This window comes from Paramormyrops kingsleyae, chromosome 9 (assembly GCF_048594095.1).
Source record: "Paramormyrops kingsleyae isolate MSU_618 chromosome 9, PKINGS_0.4, whole genome shotgun sequence".
Classification (NCBI taxonomy): Eukaryota; Metazoa; Chordata; class Actinopteri; order Osteoglossiformes; family Mormyridae; genus Paramormyrops; species Paramormyrops kingsleyae.
The window spans coordinates 29,652,521-29,673,876 of record NC_132805.1 but is presented as its reverse complement, the minus strand read 5'-3'; the positions used below and the strand labels follow the sequence as shown (position 1 = coordinate 29,673,876).

General features: G+C 41.2%; 1 protein-coding gene across 1 annotated transcript in view; it reads left to right on the top strand.

Moving 5' to 3' along the window:
* Positions 1-21,356, top strand: part of adamts16 (ADAM metallopeptidase with thrombospondin type 1 motif, 16) — a 44,803-nt gene that overhangs the window by 15,548 nt on the left and 7,899 nt on the right. Inside the window, exons 8-18 of the mRNA XM_023813931.2 lie at positions 690-795; positions 1,143-1,280; positions 3,635-3,788; positions 4,909-5,004; positions 6,212-6,360; positions 9,093-9,265; positions 10,140-10,270; positions 10,463-10,586; positions 11,511-11,755; positions 13,018-13,156; positions 14,187-14,313. Coding sequence (XP_023669699.2) covers positions 690-795; positions 1,143-1,280; positions 3,635-3,788; positions 4,909-5,004; positions 6,212-6,360; positions 9,093-9,265; positions 10,140-10,270; positions 10,463-10,586; positions 11,511-11,755; positions 13,018-13,156; positions 14,187-14,313 — 1,582 coding nt within the window. The remainder of the gene's footprint in view (positions 1-689; positions 796-1,142; positions 1,281-3,634; positions 3,789-4,908; positions 5,005-6,211; positions 6,361-9,092; positions 9,266-10,139; positions 10,271-10,462; positions 10,587-11,510; positions 11,756-13,017; positions 13,157-14,186; positions 14,314-21,356) is intronic.

Here is a 21,356-nt window from a genome sequence, read left to right as displayed (position 1 = left end):
TGAATACCCGTTTTTTTTGTTTTGTTTTTTTTTACCTTATGGGGACCAGTTTCCTGGTCCCCATATGGGAAAACGCTATTTTATTAAAATCCATGACTGCAATGGAAAAAAAACAAAAGAAAACTCTTGTATTTTGTTTGGTTACTTATGGTTATGGTTAGGGCTGGGTAGGAGTTAAGGTTGTCATAGTTAGCATTAGCATTTTTCCCATAGAAATGAATGAGCGGTCCCCATAAAGATATGATTAAACGAGTGTCTGTCTGTGTATGTGTGTGTGTGTGCGTGTGTGTGTGTGTACTTGAACAAAAAAAGGTCAGAGCCGCTAAAGTAGTGAAGAAGTAAAGTTAAAAAAATTGTTTCAGCACCTGTCATGAAACACCTGGCATTACAGCAGGACACTGATGATCAAGGTGGTTCTCAGGTGTCTCACTGGTTTTAATCTGGGTCACACTAAAAGCTTTGGATTTTCACAGGATTTCACAACACTGAAAAAAAATAACACCATGGTAAACCTTGTTATTTTTCGACTGTCTGTAATCCAGCTTAAAGATTTTACCTTTTAGTAAGGAAAAGATGCAGGAATGTATGGAATGGAATAGATGTATGGAATCAAGCCTTTCCTAAACTTAAACACAGATGTTGTCTGGTAAAGCTTTATGGTGAAATGCTTGGCTCTGCTGATTCTGTAGGTTTTGCACCAATCAGTGGGATGTGCAGCAAGTACAGGAGCTGCACCATCAATGAAGATACCGGCCTGGGTCTGGCTTTCACCATTGCCCATGAGTCAGGACACAAGTAAGAGTCTTCCAGCGTTCAGTAGGTTGACTCTGTCACAAGCTGTCACTCACCATTTCCCCTGTCACCTAAGCAGTAGCCAATATTTTTATAACAGTTAACAGCCATGTATTTGCTGTCACATTTGCTGAACAATGAACCTTCTAGAAAATGTGATGCTGGCATTCTTGAATGATGATCTTCTTCTGCAAATTGCTTCTAAGTCAGGGGAAAATAATTTGCAGTTTAGAGCATTGTAAGAGTATGATTTGTACTTGGCAAGGTGATCAGTCAGTATAGAAGATACTCCTTGTATTGTCAGACATGCTTGGCTGCAGCACTCATTGAACACAGTTGTCCTCCTGCAGCTTCGGAATGGTCCACGATGGAGAGGGAAATGTCTGCAAGAAGTCTCAGGGGAACATCATGTCTCCGATCCTCACTGGCCACAATGGAATCTTCTCATGGTCTGCCTGCAGCAGACAGTACCTTAGCAAGTTTTTAAGGTGTGCTAAATATGTTTTCACTGCTTAAATTGTTTTTACAGAACATCCTTACTTATCTTTTATACATGTTACTACTCTACTGGTATTATATTTGACATATTTATACTAATGAGGTTAAGAATTAGAGCACAAATTTCAACGTCTCAATAGTTACCTAGAGTGTAGTAACTATTCTCTTGATGATATTTGAGCTACTTATGTTGCTGTTTGCAACATTATAATAGGTACTTTGAGAAAAACTCTCAATAAATCATGTGGCAAACACATCACATGGGAAAAAAAAAAAAATAGTGCGCTGAAATTAACAACCGTGCCCTTCAGCGAGAATTTGTTTCCAGTGGTCATGCGTTTAGGCTTCCAGTAAGAGTCCAGACACCAGAGTCATCTATGAAAGAAGGGACTAGGTGGCGTTGCTATTTAAACACGCAACACTGGCTGACATGTGCCTCCATACTGCTCTACTTTGTCTTGTGTTACAGCTAATGTCTGCGAGAATGTTGATGAAACCTGATAGGCCTTCCCCAGCCCTTAAATTAACCGACGTGTTAAAGTATCTCTGAAGTATACCATCAGTCACTCCTGGAGACACATTATTTCCTCACTAGGTTATTAAAGCATCATGACCTCATTCCCTTTAGTCTTGTCAAGATTATATTAAACATGAGCACTGGGACCACCTTTAAAGCCCCTGGAAATACTGGCCGCGTTGCAGCCGGAGTCACTTATATTTGAGTTGTTTAACCTTCTTTGCTTGCTTCTACCTTTTGCGTATGAAAAATCACAGTCCATCATGTATGAGTTACAGCCCTCCTCAGTGAATAGCCAGTTCCCTTTCTGTGTTGAAACATTGTTCTGATCTCATGGTTACTTTCCAGTGTCTATGGAACATTTTAATAGGTGGATTTAAAATAGCCGAACACTCTGTTTTTGAAACAATTTTGTATTACTTTTTTGAATAGTAACCTCCCTAGCGAAAAAGACAAATGTCAAGCCAGTGGTCACACTGTATACATCGCATTGCTCGTGCAATACATCATCTCAAATGTGTCTTAAATGTTCATACATAAAGAACAGACTTCAGCCAGGCCAGGCATGAGTTAATGGGGTCGATGCACTCGCTGTATTTATTTATTTTTTTAATTTGTGGTGTTTGTTTTCAGTCTGTGCAGAAAAAACATCTTTGGAATGCCCAGCAGCATCTCATGACCCCTGAAAGTTTCTCAAAGGAGCTTTTTTTTCCCAGTGTAAGATATATACTGCAGGTTGTGGGTATGGTAGGAAATGCCAGGGGATTTAGGGATACGGATTATCTACTGAATAGGCTAACATGCTGTCTGCAGAATCCTAAAAAAGACAGACATACCGACTGTATATATTCCTCAGCTGCTTCCCAATATATAACAAGACACAACCAGGTCTGGGTGGGATTCAATGTCACAGAACGAGGCTTCGCTCAAACTCAAGGCAGTGTCTCAAATAGCGAGCGTGCTAATTTGGTTTTAAATGCCTTACTAACATCTGAAAAGAACTCCTGCTATTTAAGTTATTTTAAATTAATTTGTGCAATAGAAAAAATATTTCTACTAATAACCATATTTTTTCCAAGTATAGAGTGTAATCACCTGTAAGAATGCATGTCCTAAGTTTAGGAAGGGTGAACTGCAGAATTTATCCTGTCAGTCACATAAATTCAGAATCATAATCACTGCTGTGAAATGCATGACTACTGTTTGTATATAATTTTCTACAGGCAATTAAAAGATGACATTAGCATCTATAATTATGGGCGTAATGAAAAACTGACTTGAAGTAGAATTTCTGTCCAAGTGTCAATAATACGCTGCACTGATTCATTGGTGCAAACCCCCAAATCCAGCTTTTAGAAGGAAATCGTTCTTATCCCTATAAAGCCGCAATCGTTACACACTTTTTACTACATACTACTGTAATGTTTCTCATGTTAAGATTTTATGATTGCAGATTTGCAGTACAAAATAAATATAATGACTTGTTTTGGGGAAAAAAGAAACTTATTGACTATGATTTTACTTACTCAGATGCCCTTACATCCAAAGATGGGCACCTCAATAAATACGAAATTGATCTAAATTGTATCCAGTTGGACCTGAGTCAAATCATATTGTATTTGAATTGAATAATATTGAATGATTGTTGAATTGCTTATCAGTTCTTTACATTAATATGTATCTTTTTTGTATTGTAAACCCTGTACAGTATCTAGATGCATTTTATATTGGAGAGATACACAACCCTGTGCAAAAAAACAAATGGCCAGCCTTTTCTTTGGCTGTATACCATAACAGAAGGAATAATCATCTGCCCTTAACCCCCAGTACCACACAAGCAACCTGTCTCTCGAACGAGCCCCGATCAGTGAAGGAGTATGTCTTCCCGGAGAAGTTACCCGGAGAGCTGTACGATGCTGACACACAGTGCAAGTGGCAGTTTGGGAAGAAAGCCAAGCTCTGCAACCTGGACTTCAAGAAGGTGAGGGGGCCCGCCCGCTTACTGCGTGGGGAGGGGGGCAGGGGTGCGCCCCCCCCCCCCCCCAGAATCTGCCTTTCAGGCTAATTGCCCCAGCTTCAGAGGAATGCCAGAGGAGGACTGGGATGACTGGAATACTGATTGCTCTGTCTAAATCCAGCTGGGAGGACTGGGGGGGATGGAAATGGGATCGCTGGTGAAGTTCATGGTGTAATTTGTAACTATGAATTACATGTGTGTTGTTTCGTTGAACGTCTTTCATTGATTCAAACCCAGACGATCATTACATGTGTTAACCTATATGACATCATTATGCAGGGGCAGTTAATCGTTTAATTTACATTGTTGTGTATGTAAATTACAGTGTTGTTGTAGATTCTGGTAGTCTCCTACAATACAATTAATTCATACATATAACGTGATGGACTACAAAGGAGCTTTTAGTCTTTAGTCTAGTGATACCATTTGAGATAAGCTTCTTGTTCCTTTTTATAATCTCAGTCCTCGTGTTACATTTGCACACCAGCTCTTGTTACATTAGGCACTTACATATTAATGAATTATGACTTTTCTAGATACGCTCATGAATCACTTGCAGCCATAAGCATCTTCATTGAAGGCACCACAACCCTTACAGAACGCAAAATACACACTCTGGTCCAATCTGATGATTATGTCATTAGTCAATAACGATGCACAACAGAGGATCTGCAATAACAGATCCATTAAAAAGTGTGTAAAGTCCACAGCAATTTCAGGATCTCTGCAGAAGCGATTACTTAGCTAACAGCTGCATGAATATGCATTGGGCTGCATCCAAAAGTTTATCTGGGCAAAGCAGGTTATTCTACATTAGTGCCCAAGATACTAAAAATAATCCAGACAGTCACAATATAACCAAATGCAAAAAATGAATATGTTTATACATGCACACTTTCCTTCTGTGGAAATATAAAGGCCATTTAAAGCTATTGAATTAGTAACCAAATAAATTTCCATCTTCTATCATTTGATTTCCAGTCCCAGATTGTGTAGCATGCATCATTCTTTATTCTGTCCATGTGATATTTTGTCATGCTCCCAAATACAAAGAAGGTCTTGATTTGCATGCTGTGTCCCGCAGGACATCTGTAAGGGACTGTGGTGTCACCGCGCAGGGAGAAAATGTGAGACCAAGTTCATGCCAGCCGCCGAGGGCTCAGTGTGTGGCCCGGACATGGTGAGAAGAACATCACGAGAACTTCCACAGCCAGACCCGTAGCTGAGCTAGCATAAAGTGGCACTTCAGCCCGGCAGTGATGCAGCCATCACACAGCAGATAGCCAGCATTCCCTGCAGGCCAGAGACACAGAGAAGGCCTCTGTCATCTTTGTTTAAACTATATTTGAATCATCCCATTTAATGTAGCCATAACTGCTGGAGAAAACTGATCATAACCATAGAATCAGGTAGGTTAGGATACTGAGATCGGATGGGCAAATCCCAGAGTCAGCAGTATTTTATCATGGAGCCCTTGAGCAAGGTCCTTAACCCCCAATGTTCCTGTGCTTATTAATTCAACTACGGTGAAGGAATATCTTTCTCGAGGACTGGACTGGAACTGCTGAGATGTGCTGATGGTGTCACTTCATATTGTGTTGGTACTGTACAGTATTAAGAACAGTCATTACAGTTTCTGTACCTGTGCCGCATACGTACAGTCGGAACTTGTGGGTCAGTACATTTCAGCAATCCTGACGTCCTGACCTTTTTATTGATGTAGTGTTCAGCATTCTTCTCCCAAGAGTGCCCAGAGTTTAACTGTACGATTTAATTTTTTAAAATAGCTGTTTTAAATTGCTACATCTGGGTAGCAATTTACTGTTTCTGCAAGTGCTAGTATTGGGATAAATCTGAAGAACTGAAAGATGACACAAAGAGATATAGCCATTTGTATGTAATCTGTTGCTTAGTGTTGCTGATTTTCAGTCATGCAGGTTGTCCTAAACGTTTTGACTTCCCAGTATATTGAACATGACAGTTTAATCGAAAGCAACCCTTTCAAGGCACAATTCCAAAACACAAACAATTACACGTTCGCTGTGGAATCCTTGGTGCACTTTTCCGTGAAATGTCAGCAAAAGCGAGCACACACTGGAATTTTATCAAGCTCTGTGTTTCTCATTCAGCCCTTTTTATTTTTTCATTTTGTTTGAAAGCAGTGTTTTTATATGCATGCTACAATGAGCGGTCATTGTCTAACAGAGGGGACCAAAAAGGAAGGCATTAGTCAAGATTTATGTTCATTTATTTTTATCTGAATCGTATGCACATGGATCAAGTATATTTGTCTAACATTATACTACAAGTATTTTTAGATAGATTTTTTTAGATTGTAAAATAGTCATTTGACGATTCCAGTATTAAGAGGACTTGTCCCCCCACAGTGGTGTCGCCGAGGTCAGTGTGTGAAGCAAGGCGATGAAGGTCCCAGCCCAGTGGACGGGCACTGGTCAGAATGGTCAGCTTGGTCTGCCTGCTCACGGACCTGTGAGGCTGGAGTGACCTACAGGGAGAGACAGTGCACCAATCCGAGGTACACGGGTCCTGTCCTTTCAGGTCAAGCAATAGAACTGTGACAAGATGAGATAAGATAAGACAGGGGCCACTTTCCTGATCCCAAGGGGAAACTCTGGTGCATACAGCAGCAAGGTAGGTAAGGTGCAGAGAAACATATAGTGCAGAAGAAGACAAAGTGCAAAGACAATACACATAGTGCAGACGAGTAAGCATAGTGTATACAAATATTAAGGAAATAAATATTAATTGCTTGAATCCATGAATTGATTGGTTTACGGTGTTGTGGATTGAGAGATGAAGGACTCGAGGGCAGGGACTGAGAGCGTGAATGGGGCTTTATTAAACCCAAACTAAACAGGGACTGGGAAGCAAACAGGACCGTGAGGGATCAAAAATGATGACTGGTACAGGAAAGGGCACAGGCAACAAGAAGGCAGACGCTAATGACCAGACCGGGGATGACAAGACAATCAGGGACTTCTATACAAAGACTAACAAGGGGCAACAAGCAAGCAACAGATGTGGCTCATCAGGGTCACGTCAGGGAGGAGGCAGGAGGGTCAGATGGACATGACAGGCAGGACGTTAGTATATGTGACATTATATGTCCAAACAGAGAGTACCAGACATTACAAACTGCCAAGATGGGACACAGTACGATGGCCGTAGCTGATGTGTTACAAGCAACTTCAATACCTTTGGTTAGATCACATCTGTTTATGTCTAGTTAAATGTCTAGTGCCCTGGGTTTAGCAGCCTCGCCCAGATTGTTTCTTTTCACTGATGACTGTCTTCTGCAGCACGAGGGATCATGCACAATAATACAGGGAGCACAGGGTAAAACTACTCAGGCATGGTCGATTGTCATTTGTGTCATGAGAGAATATGTGTGACAATCTGTTGTCCGTTTGCAATAACGATAATGTTGATGGGCTGGTATTGATGGTTTTACTTTGTGTTGTAAATCTGTGTTGCTACCTGCCCAACTCAGTGTTAACTATTTTTGAATAAAAAGTTGTTCACAAAAAAATATATTGGAAAAAAAATGACGTAATATTTTTTCCCCAAATATTAAAAAAAATAATTTTAGTAAACCCTCTCTGTTTCCATCATTGTCGCCGCCCTTTGTCGTTATCTTCTATGTCACACTCACTTTGTCGCTATCTTCTGTCATACTCACTTTGTCGCTATCTGCTATGTCATAGTCACTTTGTCGCTATCTGCTATGTCACACTAACTTTGTCGTTATCTTCTGTCATACTCACTTTGTCGCTATCTGCTATGTCATATTCACTTTGTCGCTATCTTCTATGTCACACTCACTTTGTCGTTATCTTCTATGTCACACTCACTTTGTCGCTATCTGCTATGTCACACTCACTTTGTCGCTGTCTTCTATGTCACACTCACTTTGTCGCTATCTTCTGTGTCGTACTCACATTGTCGTTATCCGCTATGTCATACTCACTTTGTCGCTGTCTTCTATGTCATACTCACTTTGTCGCTATCCACTGTGTCATACTCTCTTTGTTGCTATCCGCTATATCATACTCACTTTGTCCCTATCTGCTATGTCATACTCACTTTGTCGCTATCCACTGTGTCATACTCTCTTTGTTGCTATCCGCTATATCATACTCACTTTGTCCCTATCTGCTATGTCATACTCGCTTTGTCGTTATACACTGTCATATCCTGAGTCCACATTCCTGAGTCAAGTTCCTGCCATGTTTTATGCTAAACTAGATACAGACATGAAGATGTAATTGGCTGAAATTCTGGGGGAAGCCAGAGTGAAAAAAATATTGCATGTAGCGTATATGATAGGGGTGCATGTTTCTGGCAGCACCTACTCAGCTACAACTGAAATAATGGTGATGATTGCATTGGATGATTAGCCATTTTCTTCTTGCGACTCGGTTTTCACTATTGGGATGCACTGTAACATACAATGCTGTATTCAAACCTGTCTTGAGTAAATTTAAAAGTATATGTTGTTTTTTGTTAGATCAATAGATCTGAATGTATAGTACTTTTTACTTAAATACTATACATTCAAATCTTGTGTAGTACTTTACCGGATGACTTTCACTTGTACTTGAGTAGCATTTTCGTGTGGTATCTGTACTTTTTCTTAAGTATGAAACAGTATTTTTTCCACTACTGGATATACTCTCTTTAACATTTATACTATATATACTTCCAGTCTAAAATCTAAATACTACCCAGTACAAATGTCACGCCCAATCGTCCGATCCTCCTGTGTTCCATGCCCCCTCATTAACTTCATGTGGAATCCCTGCATTTACCAGCTGTTTTCAATCCTGTGTAATTGAGTCTCGGTATTTAATTCCACGTCCAAGTATGTTTCATTGACGTTGTTTGCCGTGTTTTGCCTCGTTTGCTTGTTCGACTTAATAAACCCCGTATTCCCGGCTCTCTGTTTCCCTGATCCTGATTCCTCGTTCCCTGCTCGCCCGACAGCGGTCTGTCAACAACCAATAGCACTAAAAGAAATGACAATTTTTATTAATTTTATTGACTGCATAGAGAACATTTTAAGGTGTCTCTTTAGTCACAAAAATCACTAGGTTTCAAAAGCTATTACATTTGCTAGAGTTTGAAATGAATGAATCCTATTCTTAAATGCCATCATTTTTACAGTTTACTGAGTTTTCCTTTGGTCAACTCTTTCCAATGTGTCATGCATGTTACATTTATTGACGTTAATTTTTCACATCCATTCAGACCAGGCTTTGGAGGAAAGTTCTGTGAAGGCTTGGCGCGCTCGTACAAACTTTGCAACACCGAGGACTGCCCCAAAAGTGGGGGCGACTTCCGGGCTCAGCAGTGTGCCCAGTTTAACAGCAGACAATTTCGTGGCTGGTTCTACAAGTGGAAGCCTTACACTAGAGTCGAAGGTACTGCTACACCATAACCTGGAAAGTATTGAAATGAACGGCATAATTATCCTGCAGGCACTATAAACACAAAACTTACTTTTTATTAGTGTCAGTGCCTTAGATCAAAAGGTATCGCCTTTTCTCAACTCATGCCCAAATCGTTATTTAATAGTACTTAGAGGATTTTATATCCATTATACTGTCATAATGTCGTTACTGTTCATGTACTCTCGTGTCATTGGGGCGGGGGGGTTTCTCAGCAGTTTAGGACTCATGATTGGCAGGTGGAATCCCAGGCCAAGCAGACTGATGCCATCATTTGGCCCTTGAGCAAGGCCCTTTAACCCCCAGCTGCTCCAGGGACGCTGGATGCTGGCCAACCCTGCGCTGTGACCCCCAATCTTGCTCATAACCATATATATATATATATATATATATACACAGACGCTCCTCTACTTATGAATGAGATACATTCCGAACGGCCATTCATAACTTGAAATGTTCGTAAGTCATTATTCAACATCATTTTAAGGGTATACGCAAGTACTAAGAATTAGGATGCTGGGAGTACGCACGCTATGCTGCTGCGCGGCGGGAGTAGCGGCCAGAAGTCGTACTAGACGGAATTGGTGCAGAAAAAAAAATTGATGTTGCGGACAGGAAATGGGAGCCCATTGACCACAATTTGGACTTACAGTCCTCTTCGTTTGTATATCTGAAAGTTCGTAAGTTGGAAGTTCGTAAGCAGAGGAGCGTCTGTATATATATAAGCAAGATGAGACAGGCAAAAAGAGAATTTTCTCATGGGGAAGAATGAAGTATCTCTATTCTACAAAAGGCATTCATTATATTGTCATAAAGCAGCTCTCTATTCCTTTGTCTTTTGACCCAGACCAGGAAGTTTGCAAGCTGTACTGCTACGCCGAGGGCTTTGATTTCTTCTTTGCCCTGTCCAGTAAAGTGAAGGATGGGACCCTGTGTTCTCAGGACAGCTCGAACGTTTGTATTGATGGCCTGTGTGAGGTAATCGTCCACACATGGGACCAGATAAGGGGTCATTTTATTATTGAACTAAAATGGGGTGAATTGCAATAACAAAAGCATATAAATTGAATTTCTCAAAACAAACATGCAAAGCTCAGTCTCCTGTTGGTTAGCTGATAATGTATTAAGCTAGCTAGTGCTCTGTCTTAGCGATTGCATTTTCCTTTGCAGAGGGTAGGCTGCGACCATATTCTGGGTTCTAATGCAACGCTGGATGCATGTGGTGTCTGCGAGGGAAACAACTCTTCATGCAAGACCTACGAGGGCCGATACCTGAAGCAGCACTACACAAACCGTACACACACCCCTCTCATTCTCATTTATCAGATGATGTACTTCAGCTGATGATATGTGGAATCTTTCAGTGATTGAGTATTTCATATCGTTGGTATTCATATGTTCTTCTGCTAGTTCTGCCATTTGACGGCCTGTAGCATTTCAGCATCTTCTCACGTTTGTGGGGAAGCTGATTATGGAACTCAGACCTTTGGTTTTAATTTAAGCAAAACTGAATAGTAGTATTAAGTTACTCGCAGAGCTCAGGTTCCCTTAAGAGATGACAGATGTATGAGATACCACATCCACTCGATCCAGATTGGCTGATAACATGCCATATTGGTGAAGACTTCTCTGATAATTCATAAATATGGCATCATCTGCACTATGGGAGGACCACTGTCAAACATGATAACCAGCGCAGAACCAGTGAATTACATAAGTGTTGGTCATGTGACATATCTCTCGACTTAATGCTCACCACATGCATTCACCAGTCCCAGTCAAGGACTAAAGGTGGAATTCCTGGACCCTCAGAGCCAAGTCATTACCTCTTTCTGATTGGATGAAGCCAGTTCTCTTAAATGCATCAGTTAAATGCATTTAAATGCATTTTTACAAGTCAATACACATACCATCCAGGATGTCCCCTGGCTCAAACCCTGTGTTTTCTGAGATCAAAGCTAGTGAAATGAAGCAGTTATAATGGATGGATGGATGGATGCATGGGCGTCGCCACCATTAAATCTAAGGGGGACGTGTCCCCCTCACATTTCATAACTATTCATTTGGACCCCCCCACATTTAACATAAAATATGCTTCTGACGCCCCTGGATGGATGGATGGTTGTAGTTGTGACATTGGAGTAGAAAGGGCATTTCCTTTGTTTTCAGTGCATCATTATAATTCATTTTAATTGTTTATGTTTCTTTACTCAAGCAGAGTATTACAGCATTGTCACCATACCAGCGGGAGCGCGCAGTGTCCATATCCTGGAGCTGAATACATCAAGCTCTTACTTGGCTGTGAGGACCTCAGATCAAAAGTATCACCTCAATGGACAGTGGACCATCGACTGGCCAGGAAAGCACGCTTTTGCTGGAACGTTTTTTGACTACAAGAGGCAGTACAATCAACCAGAGACGCTCACTGCTACAGGTCCCACCAACGAGACCTTGGTTGTTGAGGTTGGTTCATGCAAACCAGCTGATTTGTGGGTTAACATAAATGGGAGAGTTTACCATGTTATAAGGCTTAACAGTGCAGCCATGGAGAAAAATCCAATAATGAAACAATATTTACCAGTAAACAGCAGTGGTAAGTTTTTAAAGTAATCCAGTTTAAAGTAATCCAGTTTAAAGTAATCCAGAATCAGCACAACAAAGCAAGAATTAGTTCAAGCAGTCAATGAGCATTCATACTACCATTTCAAGATGTAAATGTACTACCAGGCCGAAGCAGCTTTAAGATTAAATTAATACTTATCTGCAATCCTCACTGTCATACCGTGCAAAATAATATTTATCAGCAGTATGTACAAGAAGTAATTATAAGCAATGTGTTTTAGGATTAGCAGTTATCAATCAGATTCATTATCAGTGGTTTTAATTGGTTGTTGTTGATAGTTCCACAATTTTAACCAATCCTAATTTTGCATTACATATTTCAATTAATTATGCTAATATGTCTAAATTTGATGCAGTTAAATAACTGAATGCTGCTTTGATTAGTGTCTTTTATTTAAGGTATTTTAATATGGCCTCAGCTGTGTGCCTGCAATGTGTGCATCTGAATTGGTTTTCCTCCGACATTCAGGCTTTCAGAAACACACTTTCCAAATGCCTTTCATTCTTTAATTTCCCCAGGCATGGGTACACCACGTGCCGTTTGGACGGACGGTATGCGTCCATACATGAGACGGCCCAGAACGAACATACAAATATGTCAGATTTCAGGTTTAATTTACGAAATGAAAAGCACTGCTAACACAGCCACGGCTTTTCGCTTTTATTCCAGAAATGATTTATAACGTCTGGCATGACTTTTAACAAGTGAAGAAGGAGTCGCGGACTCTCATTATCCAAGCCAGCAATGCTGCTCTGAATGCGACTCAACTGCTCATCGTCCAGGATGCCCCACTAATTAAAAGCACAATATCATGAATCCTGCCAGGCTCTTAAAATGATATGTGGTTGCAATCCACACTTAGATGTTGTGCTTGTTTTATTCCTTGTCTGACTGTAAAATTTTATTTGAAACCCCAGATCTTTATTGTTTATTGCTTGTGCTATGTTATTTCTTTCTCACTAATTTACCGGTATCAATTTTCTGTTAATGAGCACCATCGTGAAACGTGTTTTTCGTTAGAACGCGGCACCCCGGAACATCGAGGACGACTTGTTGATAATATGCTGACTGAAGGAGATGAGACCGCTGTCTGCTTTCTCAGATTCTCCTGCAGGGCCATAACCCCGGAGTACAGTGGGAGTATAGTCTTAGGAAGGTTGACGTCGATAAGAAGAATCACGTGAGACACAACTACACCTGGGCCGTCGTTCGGTCTCACTGCTCTGCTTCATGTGCAGGAGGTAAATCAAATCGAATCAGCAGTTTATATGACCAGCAGAACGGCGACATAACATACAAATGAGGCCATAGTTTACATACACCTAGGCTAAACACTTAATGCTTCACAACTTCGCACATCAAGCTACCATACATTTCAGGTATATCAGGTAATCAGGGTATATTCTTTATTTCCGTAAGAAGTCATTTTTAAATAATAGCTAAAACACGACTTTATGTGAAATATTGTGTTTTGTGAAAGCCTTTTAGCCATGCTGTAAATCAACTTTTGGCCTCAACTGTATCTGAATGAGGGCAATCACTTCACGAAAACAAAAGTACGTTTAATAAACTTACAAGGTTGATGTACAGAAGTACAATACTAATCTATCTGCTTCTTTCCTACCAATTGGTCATGCAAGATGAATTGCCACTGGTGAAATGAACAGAAACTGTCATCTGCAGGGCGACTCCTGAAATTTATCGTGCAAGGGATGTGTTTCCACTCAGTCCTCCTTCATACATCAACAGTAATACCCTTATAAATGGTGGAATACAACTGTTTTGTTAGAAATGTCCAGGCTTAGCTTAAGTACAGATTTCTACACTACTCCTGTCATTACTGATGACTTGGGCCACTGTTGACTCTTTTAACGAGACCAGCAGTATACAATTAGAGCCCTGTAATGACCTAGGTTGAGGGTGAACAGAGGTTTGGAAGGGCATTCTATCTTACAGGTCGCAGACCTTTAGTCAGCCTTTGCCCTAATTTAGTAAATTCTCTGCTCTTGTGCTAAAGCGCTTCAGAGTTTGAGAACTTCTCATGTAACACAGCGTCATTAGGAAGTTTCGAGAGAAACGACATTAGGCTGCACCAGATGAACCTTTAATAGTTTTCTGGCAGTTTTCCTTGAGGCTCAGAAATGTTTCGGAAACTGGTCCAATACTGAAAGATTTACTGGGAGTCCCATAAATGCCTTTGTAGTTCAGTTGGGCTGTGGTTATGGGCTACCATGCTTTGCTGTTGATTTCCTCTGTGTGCAATTGTTTCAGGCCAGATGAGCACTAAGTCAGCGTGCTTCAAGGACATGAAGGTGCAGGTGAACACCTCTTACTGCAACCCCCAATCCCGGCCTGCCACTGGCCTGCTTCCCTGCAACACACAGGCCTGTCCACCCAGGTAGTGTGCACCCTCTCTGAGCTCTCTATCTCTCCATAGGAGCTTTCACACCAAAGTTCTAGACCTGCTCCTTGGTTACAATACAAGTTAGAAATTCCTGGCCACTTTCATGTGTTGCTTTCAGACCACACAACAGGAACTGACACCTTTATATTAAATAAGCATTGGAGATGCAAAAAGCTCATAGGTTAAACTTCAGAAATTACACTGTCACCCTAAAGCGATGGAGGATGAACAAGTTGTTTTGTTATTTGTTCATTTTATTTATATTTAAATTATATGACCCCTGACTTTTTTATATTTCATTATTAAATTTGGCCAGCAGGTCGAGCTTTCAGTTTCACTGAATAAAAAACAATGTACCGATATCCTGCTATTAAGCGTTGGTAAGTTTCACCACTGCACCGGCGATATTAGACAAAAGTATATTGATTATCGATTGAATATTCCAATACAGATAAATGGGTAAGCAAACAAAAAATGTATTGATTAAATGTAACTGAGGTGCAAAATTAATTCCATCTGCTGAATTTTTGCTCCGCTAGTTATATGTCTTTTCCCTATACTTCTGTGTAACTTCCAAGTTTTGGCGGCAGTCCTTTTGGTCATCAATCACTATTGTGGTGAGCATCTCCGCAGTAGTTTGTGTTTGAATGAAAAGTACCTAGTCTGGAGTAGGTACTAAAAAAGGGTTCTGGAACTGTTTTAGAGGCTCTACAATCGGGCCGAGTTCCTGCGGTGTGAACGCGACACAAATTCCTGGTTCTGGAAAAAGGTTCTGGTTCCTGAAATAAGTTCCTGCAGTGTGAAAGCACCTCATTAATTTAGGAAAGGGAATTTGGGAAATCTGCAGCAGTAATGTCTACCCCATGAAGCTTGCTATGTTTTCATTGGGTTGCCAGGTATTTCTAAGACTTATTGACTCATATATGAAGCAAAAAAGCACAAGACTTGTGGTGACAGCAAAACATACACAATGCTTCTTTTCTTACACCTTGAAATTGGCCAAATTTTTTTTCTGTGCTATATCTCAAAAGTTTAGCCAACCATGTTAAGTGTACAATGGCTCAGGGTACTAAGCAGAGTAGTGATTCACACTGGTTCACTGGTATTCACTGGTCGTTCCCCAGTGCTTTCCCACACCACCGTGCGCATTTCTTTACCACCTGCAAATGATTCTGCATGCAAAGTCTCTCCCTCCTCCACCACTACTGACTCAACTCTATTTGCATTTATATAATTTCTCCGCTGGTGGCGTAGAACCGGCCAGATCCTGGCATCACAGCTGTGCTGAAAGCAATGCAAAGCAGAGTCATCCTGATATTATACAGGACTCTGAATCAAGATTTACATCCGTGATTCCATGTGTTCCTTGTCCGAGGTACATTGTGTGCACCCTTGAGGTCAGCATCGGAAGTCAACTTCTCTTCATAAAATCAAGGTGCTCCAAGCTACCTGTATAGCATAGCTATCACTCATCCTTTTGCAAGCATGTTGACAATGATTAGGAAAAACCAATTGCCAATGTTTTCCCTGTGTTAAAGGTTATGGTTATGGTTAGGGCTTGGTTGGGGTTAAGGTTGTCATGGTTAGCAATTAGCATTTTTCCCATAAAACTGAATGAGCGGTCCCCATAAAGATATGATTACACGACTCTGTGTGTGTGTGTGTGTGTGTGTGTGTGTGTGTGTCTGTCTGTACTATTTTACCACAGTGCATGGCTCAGCAGGTTAGGATGCACTTGTTCCAATCCCAGGGCAGCAGCGTGATGTCACTGTTGGGCCCTTAAGCGAGACCCTTAACCCTCAATTGCTCCAGGGACTGTCTGACTCTGCTTTCAAAAAATGTCTTTGGCTAGAAGTGTCTGCTAAAATAAATAAAAATAAATATTTAGAAAAGAAACAAGATACACAAATATGAAATCAATAAACTGTTCCCAAATAAAATAGCATGTGGATTATAAGACAGCCTTTACTTTTTTCTTTAATGTATAGCATCTTACAGCTCTTTTTGTTTAATTTTATTGCTTTCATATGTATTTCCCCAACATTGCCTTACTATTAGCTCTCAGTACACAAGCCAGCACGCTTTTGGTTAAATTATTTTAAGCCTGTTTTTATTGGTTCAGCTCGTACATAGCTTTATGGCTTTAGGGTGGTAGATCTCTTTATTTACACGCATCAACAACGGAGACACGAATCAGTGAGCATTCCGGCTGCTGCGGCCAGGTTGGGCGTAGGGGTGGGGTGTCGGGCCGTGCTGCTGGCTCTCCCCGCCGAGTTCAGATTTCTGCAGTGAGGTAAAGCCATGGCAGATCACCAGCTGTCTGTCACCAGCTGCCTGCCTTTTAGGACAGAAGATTCTGGAAAAGAGTGCAGCTCTGAGGTGTCAGGTTACCCCACATCTAGGCCTCAGGACTCCAAACACAGCTTCTCTCCCAACCCCCCTTTCACCTTCTGTCCTCAGCTTGATGTTTCGGAACTCTTCCTAAATTATCTCCTTTTGCATATCAAACTTTCTGCACTGGCTTTGCTATTAAAATAGGAATTCGAGGTGCAGAGTACTTTCCCAGCTTTGACAGAAGACAAAGCCCACGCAAAAGAAGAAAACTGTTTACAATTAAACACGCCTGTGACCTAGTAATGAGCAGAACTGCTACTTTGGGTCCATTGCTTCTTGTACACACATGTCCACTACTCAGTAGACCAAGGATCTCAAACATAAATAATCTGGGGGCCCCTGAATAGGCAGCCATCTCCCGGGGGGGCAACCAGAGCTATTTTTGAGCCAAAAGTGAAAAAAGAGAGAGAATTAAAATCAATGTAACATCAATAATCTGGTAATCGGCACGTGGAGCAGTCAGCTTTTCCTTTGCTAGTACACACATTTCTGTCTGCATTAAAACACGATTAGCCTGATAACCTTATTAAAACATGGGGGCAGTTTTCAGACGTAAGAAGTCATTGTGATTGTACATGCAAGGAAAAAAACTCTTTGGCTCACACCTAATAGCTGCATCAGTAAACAACAACAAAGATGCATGACAAATAAAATTTGACAATCAATAACATGTGGGTAGAATATACCATATGAATAAGATGTAAAATAACAGGACAGCATATACACATATGCATATATACACATATAATACACATATATAATCAAATAATGTTTATCTCTCACACCTACCCTGGGCTCAAATTGACCCCAATAGCACATGTGTTATGACTTCTGTATGTATATGTATGCATGTACACATGTATGTATATAGTGGCAAATGTATAAACAAGTTCCTGCCTCACAAGCCTGGTTGTCTGGCTCCGAATGAAAGCGTTGGTTCCACTTCCCTGTAGGGGGGTGATGCCAAGGTGTGGCACAGGGAAATGCACAATTGCTACAGGACAGGCATTTGGACGAGTCCCAAGTGTAATGCAGTCAGTCTTGTTTTTCACCGTTTACCCCAGGCAGACGTCAGACGAATCCTCTTTCAAGCTCTTCAATAAGTTTAGACTGGCGTGGACGAGGGCCAGGCAGTCTCATCTGATAGACGTAAATAAATTTATGTGGGCTGTAGTTGTTGCTTCACGTCACCTCAGAAAAGGGGCACATCAGTGCTGGTTTTCTTCAAGAAATAGAACGCGAGAAATAGAACGCTGGAAGGTAGCACTTCTCACGTTACAGAAATGTGAAATATGTTGATGCATTTGAATCCTGTACGATTTCCATCGTTGTGCGTTTCGTTAGAACAGGCACCAACAGCTTGTGAATTCTGTTTCCATCCTATAATGTCTGTGTGTTTTTGTCTGTGAAGTATTAATAGTATAGTATCTGTGCAGTTTTAAACTAAAAGTTTTTAAATTGACAAATAAACTCATGATATGGATGATTGGATCAGCTAAGCAGATGACAGGCTGTGGAATGCCATAAGATGCACTTTTGCTTTGTCGATAGCTGTTAGCACAGAATGTTGTTGTATGACCATCGATAATCTAAATATATCATAATTTCATGGTGGGTTAGAAGTGACTGAATTTGAATTCATTAATTAAACCTGCGTTAATGACTGCATATTTCCATATTTAGTTAGTGGATAAAACTTCACATCCTCATTATGCCCCAGTGTGTGGACTCAGTGGCTCTGCGGTTTGTTTACTTTGTATCTATCCAACCAGTTGTTTAAGGTGACAGTAGGGGCCTGGGGACTGTCACCGACAGCAAAGGACACACTATGGATGGGATGCCAGTCCATCACATGGTAGACATATGCAATTTAGAGACACCTAAGTGCATGTTTCTGCATGGTGCAAGAAGTACGTTTTGAACCCTCAACTGTGGAGGCATCAGGCAACAGTGCTGTCAAATGAGCTCCAATGTCCCTCTCCATAATATGGAGGTTTGGACTCTATGGCCATGATCAGAAGGTTGCTAGTTCAAATTCCGTCGTTTGCAGACTGACTTGAGCAAGGCCTCAGTTGCTCTAGGGGCTGTCTGGCCCTGCTTTCTTATTTGTACGTCACTTAGCATAAAAGCATGTGCTAAAATGTAATAAGGTATATGTCAATATCGTCATTTTCCCACCACTTCCACTAGGCAGCATGCTGATTAGTCCATACCAGACATCTTTTTCCAAGGCAACAGACTCTACCTCATTTTGGGGGATCCCTAGAAGTTCCCAAGTTAGCTGGCAGATATAATCTCTCAAGCATACCCCGGGTCTGACCTGAGGCCTCCCTTGGGAGCTATCCAGGTGGTGCCCTTATAAGATGTCCAAACCACCTTGGCTGACCCTACTTGATCCAAGGAAGCAGCGACTATTTCAAGGTCCCTCCTGATTTCTGAACCCCTTGACCTGTCAGGAGGAGTGAGTCCGGCAACCCGAAGGAGAAACCTCATCTGAGACAGCTGTATTTGCAATCTTGTTCTTCTGGTTTTTAACCCACAGCTCAAAACCATAGGTGAGGATAAGGATGGAGACTGATCAGTAACATGTTAAAACTTTCAGTTTATCAGCACAACACCCACAAATCTGCAGTCGCTTAACTGGTCCACCTGTCATGTTCCCTCTTACTATCATCCATGAGCAAGATCCCAAGCCTCTTCCATCCGTGGCTGTGCTTTGATATCATATTCAGGGAAATCATGAACAAAAGTGGAAACTAGATGCATCTTTGATGGAGGTCAGCACAATCATCTTTCTGTATAGCCCCTCCAAACTCCTCCCAAAGCTCCCAGCTTTGCATCTTTTACTGCCTTTTGCTGCAGTCTTTCTGGTCTGTTGATGTCTTTCAGTTGTCTCTGGAGACCCTTGTGTAAGCATTGCCCTGAAGGTCTCCTTCCTAAATTGTCCACAAGCAGGTCTTAGGGTTAAAATCATAAAAGGCATCTGCTGTCTTCTATTGATGCTGCCTTTACAGTTGCTCCAACAATTCAGGCCTTGAACATAGTCCATTCTAACTCAATGTGCTCAACCTCACTTACCACAAGGTAGAAACTTTTTCAGATATGTGGGTCCAATTCTTCACACAGCCTGATGTTCCCTGGGAACCTGGACCACTTGTCTAGGTCTTCCTAGTTCATCACGCCTCTGTATGCACTGAATCCTTCTCATCACCAAGTGGTGATTGGCTGATGTCTGTCAACCAAATGCTCAATAGTCAAGATAGTTGACATGACTATTGAGTCAATAATTGACTCTTTGGCCTGGGGTGCTCCAGTACCATGTATACTTATGAACATGCTCATTTGATATGGGTTTGTTAGGGACAATCCTTAGCTTGCACAAAAGTTCAATAGTAATTGACCACTTGGGTTTAGATCTCTGAGGGGATCCTCCTAATCATGCCAATCCAGGTATCCACACTGTTGCCTTCATAAGCATTGGGGGCAGCATGTGGCTCAGTGGGCTAAGTCTGTGTGCATGTAATCAGAAGATCACCAGTTCAATCCCAGTCTCCACATGTCTGCAGGTCCTTGAGCAAGGCTCTTAACCCCCAGCTTCCCTGCATGCCCCAACAGGTGGTTGCTCTTCACAGCCAGCTTATTCTGTAAAGAGCAAGTTGGGGGAGGCATAAAGACAATTTCCCCACAGGGATCAATAAAGTATCAATTATTATTGAAGTTTTCCAATAGTACCACAGTCGGTACCCTTTTAAGAGCCTCAACCACTTTCCCCAAGAAGGCTGGAAGCACTTTTCTAGAACAATCAGAGCTTTGCCTAGGATTTGTGAATGTCCCAGTACTCGCCTAAAGTCTTTACATTTGAACAGTGAAAATTAGGATTTTGGCACCTTGTTCATTTGATTTCCTCTGCTAGCCCCTGGGGAATTTTGGGTAGGGAAAGTGTAAAGCACTATGAGACAATGTAATGTGAAAATGCGATATACAAATTGAATTGAATTGAATTTAATTGAATTGAATTGAATTGAACCATGAAGAACTTCAGGTTGGAGAGAATTCACCCCCGATAAAAAGAATACTGAGTGTATTTTTATTAAATGTTAGTTGAGTAACATGCAAATTTATAAAATCTCAGTGTATGCAAGAACTTTTGACTGGTAGTGTATCTCGCAAATCTCTCCACCAGGATTCTCCGGTGGTAATGTATATGTCGACACACATAAATAAAATTCACATCCGGATGCATTGTGTGGACATGAGGATGCACTGCGTGCATTTTTTCTTATTACAGATTTATAAGATCTAATCCTAATATTACACATTGTTTATAAGGATTATGGGGTCTCTTATGAGGGGGGGAAAAAAACGCTTACGTTTTATAATGAGAGCGAATGCATGTGTGTGAGCCAGTAACACTTTAATATTAGTTATGTCTGCGCCGGCTGGACGTCTGAGTCTGCTATACATCATGAGCTATAAACAGAAGCACAGCGGAGCAAGCTGAGCCGTGGTGGAAGACCTCCAGACCTCAAATATAGACCCAGGATGAGCTGTAAAAGTGCACCCGATATATTACCTGACAGACGCGTTTCAGCATTTCGGGCAAGTCATGTGCTCGGCAAAAACAAATAACAGCAAGCCTAGAA